At 35.9% G+C, this 11,758-nt stretch overlaps 1 protein-coding gene across 5 annotated transcripts in view; it reads left to right on the forward strand.

Annotated features, from left to right (window-relative positions):
- Window positions 1–10,047, forward strand: part of LOC104593193 (serine/threonine-protein kinase BLUS1) — a 30,809-nt gene extending 20,762 nt beyond the window's left edge. For 2 of the 5 annotated variants that reach the window (XM_010252945.3, XM_010252946.3), the window contains exons 11-22: window positions 2,141–2,209; window positions 2,328–2,456; window positions 2,583–2,656; window positions 3,021–3,287; window positions 6,574–6,665; window positions 6,855–6,931; window positions 7,724–7,849; window positions 7,927–7,969; window positions 8,072–8,118; window positions 9,086–9,147; window positions 9,536–9,587; window positions 9,665–10,047. In XM_010252945.3, the coding sequence (XP_010251247.1) occupies window positions 2,141–2,209; window positions 2,328–2,456; window positions 2,583–2,656; window positions 3,021–3,287; window positions 6,574–6,665; window positions 6,855–6,931; window positions 7,724–7,849; window positions 7,927–7,969; window positions 8,072–8,118; window positions 9,086–9,147; window positions 9,536–9,587; window positions 9,665–9,727 (1,101 nt within the window). In that variant the 3' untranslated portion in view covers window positions 9,728–10,047. The remainder of the gene's footprint in view (window positions 1–2,140; window positions 2,210–2,327; window positions 2,457–2,582; window positions 2,657–3,020; window positions 3,288–6,573; window positions 6,666–6,854; window positions 6,932–7,723; window positions 7,850–7,926; window positions 7,970–8,071; window positions 8,119–9,085; window positions 9,148–9,535; window positions 9,588–9,664) is intronic. The other 3 variants (XR_016084112.1, XM_010252947.3, XM_010252949.3) reach the window with 3 other exon arrangements.
- The last annotated feature ends 1,711 nt before the right edge of the window (window positions 10,048–11,758 follow it).

The raw sequence follows: 11,758 nt of genomic DNA on the forward strand, positions 1-11,758 counted from the left end.
TATAGCTGGGACAAGGCTTAGATGATGATATTTTATTGAGTATGAACAAAAGGATTGTGTGTGGACATTAATGTGCCAAAGACCCTGGTGCAGAACATGGATATGGTGGCTTTTGTTAAGTTGTTCAGGCAGCATGGTCTTAGGAATAGTTGTAAAAGGTGTTGTTGCCTATGCACCCATGGTTGGACCACCTGAATGCCTTAATTTATAGCAGCAATGGTGCCAATTTAGGAGATATCACAAGGTGGTTGCCTTATTAATTATTATAATATCATTGATATAGCTAATGTGTGTGTTAATACATACATACATATATATATATATACATATATATATATATATATGACAAAGAGGAAGAAGTGTATGTATAAGTTAATTGTTCAAAAAAAGCATATTTCAGAGGAATGAAGTTCTCAGGTTAAAGTAATGATTGCTGAAGTATAACTTGTACTTTTTGACTCTTCTTTTGATGTATTGCCTATTTTTCTATGTACATGAGTCATGGTGTAAGACCAAAGGGTAATGATTTATAAGGTGTGCTTAGGCACACAAGTTAGGTGCACTTTATCTGGAACTTAGTGCAGCAGCATTAAAAGATGAGCACATTTTGTTCTCTTTTTTTTTTATTGTAGATTCTTATGTTTTTACACCTTTGTAATGGGTTTTCAACTTCTGAATTATCTTTTATTGCTGTTTGTACAATAGTAATGCTCTATTAACTTTTAAAATAAAACAATTCCTACAATGCTGGAAGGGTATGATATTGGAAAAACTTTGACCAATCAGAATCCCCCTGGTGAATTTTGATGAATGCCACTTCTATGACACCAGTTGACTAGTTATGAGTTATTTAGCTATCAGACCTTTTTGGTAATATAGTCAGACCCCAAAAATAAAGGATTTTTAAGTACCTGAAGCCTTGGTTCTTCCAAATTGGATCTCAAATTGCGAAGTATCCACTAAAGATGCAACAATAATGCACCTAATATCTGATTTCTAGTCCTAAAATAGAATGAACTCAACTGAAATCATAAAACCAACCATTCTATATATGGGCAAAAAAAGTATGTCCTTGCTGCTGCACAAACCCTAGCATGGGTTTGTTTCAAGGGGCTTTTGTGGAGGTGGAGGGCCAATCTCCTAGGATTAATAACACACGCTACTTACTCAAGTGGGCTGGCAGATGTTCTCACAAAACAGGGAGTGGACAGATCCACTCTATTTTGGGCGATGTTGTAATTTGTAATAGTAAAAAGGGGGCATGGTAATTAGGGTGGCCAATCTGGTTTTTGCTGTATTTGGGCTACTATGTAGCAAATATTTGTTAACTTTTTTCAATCATTAATAAATAACTCATTTTGCTGATAAAAATAAAATACTAATACAAGCTACTTAAAGTAATGCAACTAGGAGATAAAGATACATTGAAAGTTTCTCATGCTTGAATTGTTGGAGTCAAGATTTCCTGCAAGAAAAATCTCTGCACATACAGCATCCAGCCACACGTTGGGAATATCTCCTGTACATATATGTTAAATTCATAGGGAGATGTTCCCACTGTGTGGCTGGATGCCTGTGTTTGCAGAGTTTGTGCATAGTTTTTGCTTGCAGGAGATCCCATTGCGAATCATTGAGTGTTTAAAGCACTTTGGTACAATCCATGTTTTCACTGTATATGTTTTATATGTCATTTGAGCCAATAATCTTTTGAATCATTTAATTTCTTTGAAGACTCGGGTTTGCCTTTTATGTATAACTAGTTTTTTACTTCTTTTTTTTTTGTAAATTTGTGTGCTTCGAAAAGGCATGCATCTCATCTTGCACTTCCTTTAGCCTTCATCCTTCTCCATTCCTTTTTGGTTTTCACTTTTGGTTGACACGATATAGAAAACTTAATTTTAGGGCACTAGATGTGCTTGTTGGAAATTGCAATCGGCTAGGAATGCACTTCTTTTAGCCTTCATCCTTCTCCATACCTTTTTGGTTTTCACTTTTGGTTGACATGATATTGAAAACTTAATTTTAGGGCACTTTTCAAAATTAAAACGAAGAATTCTTTCTGTACATAAAATGAATTGTATTAGTCAACTTATATTTCTCGTAGAAGTATTTACTGACTAAATCTTTTTTGGTGTTGCAGCGAGAGTATATACGGGGAATCAGTGCATGGAACTTCAATCTAGAGGATTTAAAAGCTCAGGCTGCTCTTGTAAATAGATCCCTGTTTATTTTTGTCCTTGACCTTTATTTCATAATTTTTCTGTTGGTGGATAATAACAAATTCAGGGTTCTTTTTACCCTGTCATTAATGATGGCTCTGTCTGCAGATTCAGGATGATGGAGTTCCAAGTGAAGAAGATCAAGACATGAATAGCAAATTAAATGGATGTAATGTTGATTTAGTACCAGAGCAGTCCCCTGAAAGGGTTAACAATTCTAATGTAGCACCTGCAAAGGTATAAAATTAATTTCTAGATAATCTTTTATTACCTTGATTCATTGCTTTGTTGTAATTTTAAACTTATTTTCAGCAAAAATTTGGATCCTCTTGGATATTTTAACATGTGCCTTGTTTGTTTCAGGATGCAGTCAATGATTTTAAGGACATGGAGGATTCCCTTGCTTCATTTCCTATTCGTCCTCTTCAGGCATTAAAGTATGTCCAGTTATTGTTGTAGTTATAATAGGTGTTTTATTATTAATTAATTATCATGGTATTGTCATTAGTTAGGAAGTGGATTTAGCAAAATACCCCTGCAATGAGTTATGCCTGTAATGATCGAGGATGCAGTCTTTATGAGCCTTTGCTTGGCTATCAATCACTTTTGCTGTTTATCAGTGCTTCTTGTGTTGGTATTATGCTCATAACTGGCTCATTCCAGTGGATTCTTGGTCTGGCCAAATTGCTTATGAGCTGACCAAGTGAACCTTCTTTTTTTTTGGGGGGGGGGGCTTTAAGTTGCTGTTTCTACACCAATATTTATTAATTTCTTGTCTGTCCATCTATTTACCTCAATCAGAGGTTATTTTGATGTTTGTGAGGATGATATCAATACAAGCAGCCCAAACTCAAAAGATGCTGTTCAGTTGGATTCTGATCAACAGTGGCAACTACAGTCAGCAGCAAGGCCAGAAGACCCTGAAACTCGACAGGATGATGGTGAGAATTTGGAAAGAAGTAGCTCTATATCCAGATATGTCATACTTGGACAAAAATTCTTGAGTGGTTCACTTCTACCAGAGAATGGTTTTTCCCCGTCTAGAAAAGTTAATGGTGATGGGGACAGGTAAAATTAGTACTTTGGAGTCTCACTTGGGCGTGAATGTTATTGATATCTTCTATTAAACATTAGCTCTAATGGCTAACATGTTTGGTTCTCATTTGAAGGATATATGTTTTAATCTTTGTTGGTTTGGTTCATGCAGTAAGCCTCTAGTTGCATAATTGCAAGGGCCATGTCAATTAATTCTTGCAAGTTGCATCAGTAATGTAGTTGACTAAACGTAGTGATTGTACAACTTTGACTGGAAAGTTGCATCAGTAATGTAGTTGACTAAACATAGTGATTATACAACTTTGACTGGAAAGTTGCATCAGTAATGTAGTTGACTAAACGTAGTGATTATACAACTTTGACTGGAAAGTTGTAACAATATTTAAGGAAAGCAAAATAAATATACATATACATGAGACAGATCAAAATGAGTACCAGTGAGGGAACCATACTTAAAGAATCAAACCCCAACTTTATTGTTAATAAATGAAAAACATTATTAATAAAAATATAGCAAAGGTACAAAAGAAGGATACAATGCTCTATATAGCTTTCGTGTGCATTCCACAAATGGATATCATTTGGTATGAATTATACAGAAGGTATCTACAACAAATCAACCCATTTTGATCATGGTATCTCTTTAGAGACTTTTGAAATCTTTCAACACCAGGAAATCTATGTGCAAATTAATATCTGCAACAATTATATTGGTTGGGTGTGAGCATTCATCAGAGATTCTGTGGTCCGTCTCCTTGCCAGATGCCAACCTAAAACAAATAGTGAGAGGTAGTACAAACCATGTAATATGGCCCTTGTTACTGACAGAGGCCTGCCATAAACAACCACGTGGGATGCTCAGTAGGGGCCCAATCCCATTAAATAGTGACAAGGAAAAGCACTGCATGTTTCTGTCATGTAATGTGGAAGTAAATTATCCCCATACTCTGAATTGTTATAGTGAACACATTTGCATCTATCTGATATCCTCAATTGAGAATTTCCAAGAGCTACAAATTATGCAAATGCTTCTGCCTTAGAGGAAGTGGATCTCCAAAAATTATTATGATCAAATGATGAATCTGTTATTCCATGAATCAACAAATTGCACAACCTAACTGAAATCCACCTATAGAATGCTCTCATGTCTTTAGTTCCTATCACAATGTGAACGTCCTTCCAAAGAACTTAGAAGGGTAACATACTCTTTACAGGAGATTACCTTTCCAGACCTCATCTGTGGAAGACGAAGACATGCCACCTGAATAGAGTCTACACAGGAGAACTACCTTTAAACCATACCCTGCTGCTGTAGAGCTGTCAATGGGTCAGCCCAGGTCCTGAACTGATAAGAAGACTATGTACACCCAGTCTCAAACCATACCCTGTAGGATCTATAATACCCAGGCCTAGAGCCGAGCCAATTATTAATCAAGCATAATCAGGTATGACTGGATAAAACCTGATATAATTACCTGTAATATAATTATTTAAACTTAATTTTTATAATCTAACCTTAAAAAAGACAGTAAGCAGTTAACCTGTTTAAATGCCAATAAAAACATATATATTAATGTTATGAACATAACCACGGGGAATTATTGTTAACCTGTTTATCAACCGAAGACCAAAACTGACACCAAAACTGAAAAAAAGTGCCTCAATAGTCAATACCCTTCTCTTTAACAAGGAGAGGCAACTACACCAACATACATGATTAGGACAAACCTGAAAGGGAAACACCAGAACAGCCAAACCCAGTCAATGCATTATGCGCCACAGAAAATGGCCAAATACTCCAACCTCCACCTTAACAAATAAATCTCCTAGGCTTGAAACTCCTTAGGATTTTCTAGAAAATATCCTTAGCTTCAGCCTTTTCTTTCTCTTCTAGACTAGGAGATCATACAAGCTCCTTCCATGTAATGATTGCATTCAAGTTCCTACCTCTAAGTTGTGTTTTGAGTCATTTGACACAGGATTCACATTTTCAACCCAATTCACCTCCTCCACTAAATCCAGTTGTTTGAATGCATCTCCATCTGCTGAGGAGTGAGGACTCATCTGAGACATCTGGTTCCAGTATTTTTGTGCTTCTATAATAAAAAAAATTATTTTTTTATTGTACTTGCAGTAAGCAATTCTCATTGTTATTTCTGTTTTCTTGTGTTTGTTTTGGGAACCCAAAAATCCTAGGTTCTGATGTACAGCTGTTCGATATCTTGAAATTTCAGAAGACATGCTAAGTGGGTAATGATCATGTTCTTTGCTCATAACCTTTTGGGCCCATAGGATCACCCATGACCCAACTGTGGGGTGGAGGACAGCATATTTTTTTGTTCTTTCTGGATAAAATCATGTCTGTGGAGGATTAAGTGTTGATTGATGTATTCGTCATGTGATATGGTTATAAGGTTGCGTCAGGTGATGTGCATTGCAGCCAAATTGCCAAGCTCAATAAGAGCATGCTAATAAAATTCAAGGTGATTTCTTATTTTTTTATCCGAGTTACCTTGAATTGAAGTTGAGGAGAGTCCTCTTTCATAGTATATTAGGGGAGCTAGATGTGAGGTTTAGTATGATTTGCATGTTACATATCCATTCTATCATCTAAAGATTTTACAGTGGACTTATAAATTTTCTAGTGAGCAGTCACCACCCTTTGATACCTGAACTGTAGGGGGAGCTTTGGATCTCTGCAGAATCTTTAGAAGGAAAAAGGATTTGTTATGGGTTACTGCTGCACATGAAGCATTAGATAAGAAACCAGAATAGAAACAGTTGGCAGGATCTTGGTACCTCTTGGGAAGCAAATTCAGGGAGTGGTGGAGTTGACAGGTCTATTTTGTTATGGGGAAAGCAACAACACAATTAATTGATGCAATGATGCTTGAACATGGATTTTGCTGTGGTGATCTATTACCTGTTGTATGCCAATTTTGTTCCCATCTGTTAGAACTAATGAATTTCCTCTAGTTGTGTTGAAAACCACAAAAAAAAAACACAAAAAAAAGGAGAATCAGGAAGTGGTAAACTGGAAATCCTTGGCAAAGTATATCAGCATGTCAAAAGTTCTTGTGCCTCTACATAAGCAATTACTTTGTTGTATTGCAAACCACCTTGATCTGCCACACTAACATCTCTCTTTTCTCAAAACTGTGAATAGTATGATTTGTTGACATACATAAAGATTATACGTTGGTTGGTAGTCATAATTGCTTTCACCATTACCATGTAATGAGATGGAGAATTTCACAGTGATACAATTGTAATTTGAGGGTCTTGAAACATTTTGAAGGGAATTTACACAACAAAAATATCAACCTGAGCGGAACTACAGTGGTCCATTGTCATATTGTCACAAGAAGGATATGAATAATATTACATCTGGTATGTTCAATGATATATTCTTTCATTAATAAAATTTAAGTTATTTATCAAAAAATGATATATTCTTTCATATTCATATATCTTATTTTGTTGAGTTCAAAGATGATATTTGACATTTTCTAAGTGTATTTTATTTTAATTATTTATGTCCCATGACACATTCGGGTGGTCTTGCATCTATGTAAATAGTGGAAGATGCATCAGAAGGAACAGTTGTCCAGCGGAAGGGGCGCTTCAAAGTCACACAAGCAGATCTCAGCCCCAAGGTATACTGGGATGACATCCCTTCCACCTCACAAATAAAATAAGAAAATCTCTCCTGTTAAAAAGATACGAAGTGGTTATTATAGGAGTATGATCAGCAAATGTAGAATGATGAACAAACTATTCATTGAAACATGGATCATTTAAAATACTCCACCACTGCCTCTGAAGCGAAAGTACTAGATGCCACTGGATTTCTGAAAAATAGAGTATCAAGAGTAATAGTGTCTAAAATTCTGATATAAGAATAATAAGGTTCTGCTTTTTCAAAGGCTAGTATGAGATTAGAAGGGAACAGTTTCTAGTGGAAACTGCTTATCAATTTTTAATAATAACTACCTTCTATTACATAATCACTGGAGAAGTATGAATGCACTTGTCTAATTTCATTATTGATTCTGTGAGTCTGGACTTGGTAGTTGTTTTAGTAATTCAAGTTCTTTCTCCATATGAAAGACCTTTTGCATATTAAAGAAACAAATGTACAGGTTTGTGTTCTAATCTGCATTTATTTGAAATGGGCATCTCCAAGGTTGAATTATGTGGATAATTTGGTAAAATCAACCTTTTAGATTTTGACACCCAGTATCAATATCCTTGTAGCATGGCTTAATTTCCCTGTATGTTTCGATGTCTACAATTTATCTTTTCTTTCCCTGCTAAAAATCCTAATTGGTCATAACCTTGCTATGTATGTGTGACCATTGACACGGTAATAATAAAAACTGAATTGATCATTCTTTTTCTTTCAGGCAGTTGCTTTGTAACCACTTCTGACTTTGTTTTTCATTCAGGCTACTCCTGCAAAATGCTTGGCCAACCAAGTTTCTGGAGGTTCAACTATTCCTACTTCTACCATTCCAGCTGCATTAGTTCTTCCATCATTGCAATATATATTGCAACAAAATTCAATGCAAAGGGTGTGTACTAATAAACCCATTCCATTGTTGTTTGACTAATCTACATTTCATCATCTTCTTTTTGGTAATGTTGGCAGGAACAAATAATTAAATTGATTAAATGTGTGGAGCAAACCTCTGGTAATTCCTGTATAACTTGCATTTCTGTTATTATGTCCTCTCGTTTCATTCCTTATTCCACAATATCATTGCTTTTTTTTTAATGTTTTTTGTACTGTGCAGGACATCACACTGAATTTGCTGATTCAGGTACAAGTGACCTGTCACAGGTAGCTTCCCTTCTAGTCTGACCATTATATTGTTCTTACTTCTTAGTTTGATAAAGTGGGCATTGCTTCAGTATTGCTGTTTTCTTACATGTCCTATGGTGCTGACGCATCTCTAACCCTGAATGGTTGTAAGTTAAGCACAAGATTGTGGTTTTGGCAAATAGTGCCTATGAGTCGGGTCCTATGCTAATCTTGGGCATGTAATTTCCACTTTTAAGTCGAATAAATATTTAAATGTAATAACATTAAATATAAATATTAGTTATACTAGAACTTATTTTTTAATTAATCATCACCCATCATGCCTTACCCAACCATACGGGGTCAGCTACGTGAATCCTGTTTCGGCAATCTGTTCTATTTAAAGCCATATCCACTGTTAAATTATTATTGCTTAAACCATTTCTTACTACTACCCATATCCTTGGTCTACCTAATCACTTGTTCTAACTGGCGCAGTCGGTGGTCTTCTATGCACATGCCCAAACTATCTTCATTACTCTCTTTTTATGTAGTTAAATAATTTATTCGCATGGATGTTTAACAGATATGTTTGAATCTGACTGATCAGAAGGAGAACAAGACAGGGAGTTGGAAGAAATTGAATTCTGAAAATTGGAAAATCTGTATTTGCTCAAAGTATATGCAACAGCTTAGTAGTTAAATGTCTTGTGTCCATCTAAAATGTGGAAAGTATATTCTGATTCTGATAAACTAAATCAGCCGTAATTCATGCATTTTTTTTCTTTCCACCTTTTCTTTTCTCTCTTTTTTTTTTTTGGTTTTTCTTGCTCTCAATGAAAAGAAAATGAAGATCAAGTTGGAAAATGACTTGAATAATTGGGTATTTCTTGCCAAAAGATTAATTATCCAGAAATGGAAGTTTAGAGAAAAAGAAATTGTTCATCTTGTTTAGATTACAGTTGGTTTACTAGTACTTGTTTTGATTATCATTTACAATATGCAGGTATCTCCAACTTCTGCCCGGGAAAGAGAATTGCTATCTGAAGTCATTACTCTCCAGCAAAGGTATGAAATGAGGACAGTTTCTAGTTGTAACCTAGTTACCCCGGATATGGCAATGACACAGGTGGACAGTGTCGGATATGTAATTGACACTAAAAGGGCAGCCCAGTGCACGAGGCTCCTGCCAATGCAGGGTCTGGGGAGGGATAGATGTACACAGCCTTTTACTCCTACACATTCAGAGAGGCTGTTTCCAAGATTTTAACCCTGGTCACCAAGGTCGCAATGGAGCAACCCAACCATTGTGCCCAGGCCCACCCTCATATGAAATTGACACTAATAATTGAAATATCCGACATGATGCAGTACCCTTGTACAAGTATCCGGGTATCATACGTTGTAACTTATTTTCTTGATTTTCATCATCCAACTGACATTTTCTTGATGCCAGCATTGGCAACCTTGTTGAAGAGCTGCAGAAACAAAAAGCGGCAAATTCTCAGGTTTGCATCTCCCCTCTTACAAATGTTTGTTTAGGTATGATGAATTAAATATACCTTTTTTTCCGCTTATTGTGTAGCTAGAGAAGCAATTAAATGATTTACATGTCAAGCAAGAAGTGGAGAGGACACGGAAAGAATGAAGAGCGGGTATGAAGTTGCCTAAGTTCTGCAACAATCTCTCCCCCTCCACCAAGAGCTCTTTGGGATCTCCATCAAGCTGCCTTTTTAACCCAAGAATAACGAAAGCATCATCAGTAAACCCGGGCTCTTGTTTGTATTTTTTGTGTACATTATATTGGGGAATTGGGTGCTGCACGCACACCCAGATTTTGAAATGGTGTTCAGAGATCGTTATATATAGTGTCTTGTAATTTAATGATCCAATATTGTATATTATGTTATGGAAACAAGATTCAAAATATCAATATTGCAAAGCATATGAAAGGCAGTTTTAGCATAATCGCGATTCACGTGGGAAAAGCAGTGCTATCTATGCGCGTTTAATGACATAATTTAAGGGTTAGCACGACAAATTTGTTTAAACACTAGAGAATAACTATTGACTTTATCATGTATTAAAATCCATGTATTGGTTAATTGGTATATTTGATGATACAACTTTTGGCCTGTATAATTTCATTTTTATTGGTGCAAAGACACAAGAGTGCTAGTCTTGAATTATTTTTGTTTTAAACTTTACTTTGTCTCGTCCGTTCGTGCATTACATCGTAACACATTACAGGGTGATTATGGGGCCACAGCATCTGTTGCCTATACCAATGTGGGAATCTGGTTTTGACCAATCACAAGTAAACACTCCAGTGTGCCAGTGTGTTATGTACACATGGGAGCCGTGCACAGCAAGGTTCACATGACAGCAAGATACTCGTTAGGTCCATTGACCTTACCATGGAGAATCTAACTGGTTGGTCTGCCCTGTTAGGCGTTAAACATGAGCACAATGACTGGATGGTCCTCTGCCAAGTAACCTAGTGGCTCAATGCGTCGGATCTAGTTCAGGAGTCTACCAGTCCCAAGCCAACTCAACGATGCATGCATGGACCAACTTGCATTCGCAATGTAAATTTTTGTCGGTTTGATCCTCCACCTTACAAGATGGGATCTGCATGTGTAAGCCAATCAAGAGTGAACGCATCAGTTATCCGTACAAAGTACCAATTGTATGGTGTACTAAACTACTAACCTATTTATTCTTGATTAGGCTATGCAACTGAGGAGATAAGTCAATGTAACCTTTTTTATCGTTGTGTTAATTCAATAATTCATGACAAGGAAACAATTGAGGAGGATGTTGTCATTAAAATTAGAGCTGGATGAGCAAAATTGAGGAGTGCATCCAGCCTTGTATAATAGTCAAATACCACTTCGATCGGTTGGAAGTAAAATTTTATAAAATAGTTGTAAAGCCAACAATACTGCATGGAGCAGTTTTGGGTGGAAAAAGACTCGAAAAGATGAGGTAAAAAATGAAATCATTCCAAGGAATCTAAGAGTAGCTCTAGTAGATGATAAAATGAGGAAAGTAGATTAAGAATGATTTGGCCACATACATAAAAGACTTTTTACAAGAACTGTGGACAGTTGAAAGGTCTAGAACTAGAAGCAAACCAAAAAGGATATGGGTTAGAGTCATAAAAAATGAATTAACCACTCATAATTTAACAATGGATATAATATCTAATAGAATGAAATGGAAAAATAGGATTCATGCAATCAACACCTTGTAGTTAAGATAAAGACTTAAAATAATGATGATTATTGGCTTACACAGTCCATGTGTGTGTGTAAGGGTGTAAATTGGGCCGGATTAAGTTGGGTTGAGGTGAACTCTAACTGAGTTGTTGAACCCCTAACCCATCCCTAAGACTTCAGGTTGGTTGGATTCAGCTTAGTCTCAGGTTGGTCCGATTTCTCTATTTCTTTTTGCCAAATGTACTTATTTCCTAGACTCTGAGTGTTCATGTTAATTCAATATTAGCATTATTATGTATAAAGTATGCATATACATAAATGCATAAATACTTATAATGAAAAATACATAAATATGTAGATACATACATTTATGGATGCATAGCTACATATACATAAGTACTTGCATACATCAATAAGTATTTAAATAATATTTATACATGTAAATATAAAGTTATAAA

The sequence above is a fragment of the Nelumbo nucifera genome, chromosome 3, assembly GCF_055504915.1.
Source record: "Nelumbo nucifera cultivar China Antique chromosome 3, China Antique-T2T, whole genome shotgun sequence".
In the NCBI taxonomy this organism is placed as follows: domain Eukaryota; kingdom Viridiplantae; phylum Streptophyta; class Magnoliopsida; order Proteales; family Nelumbonaceae; genus Nelumbo; species Nelumbo nucifera.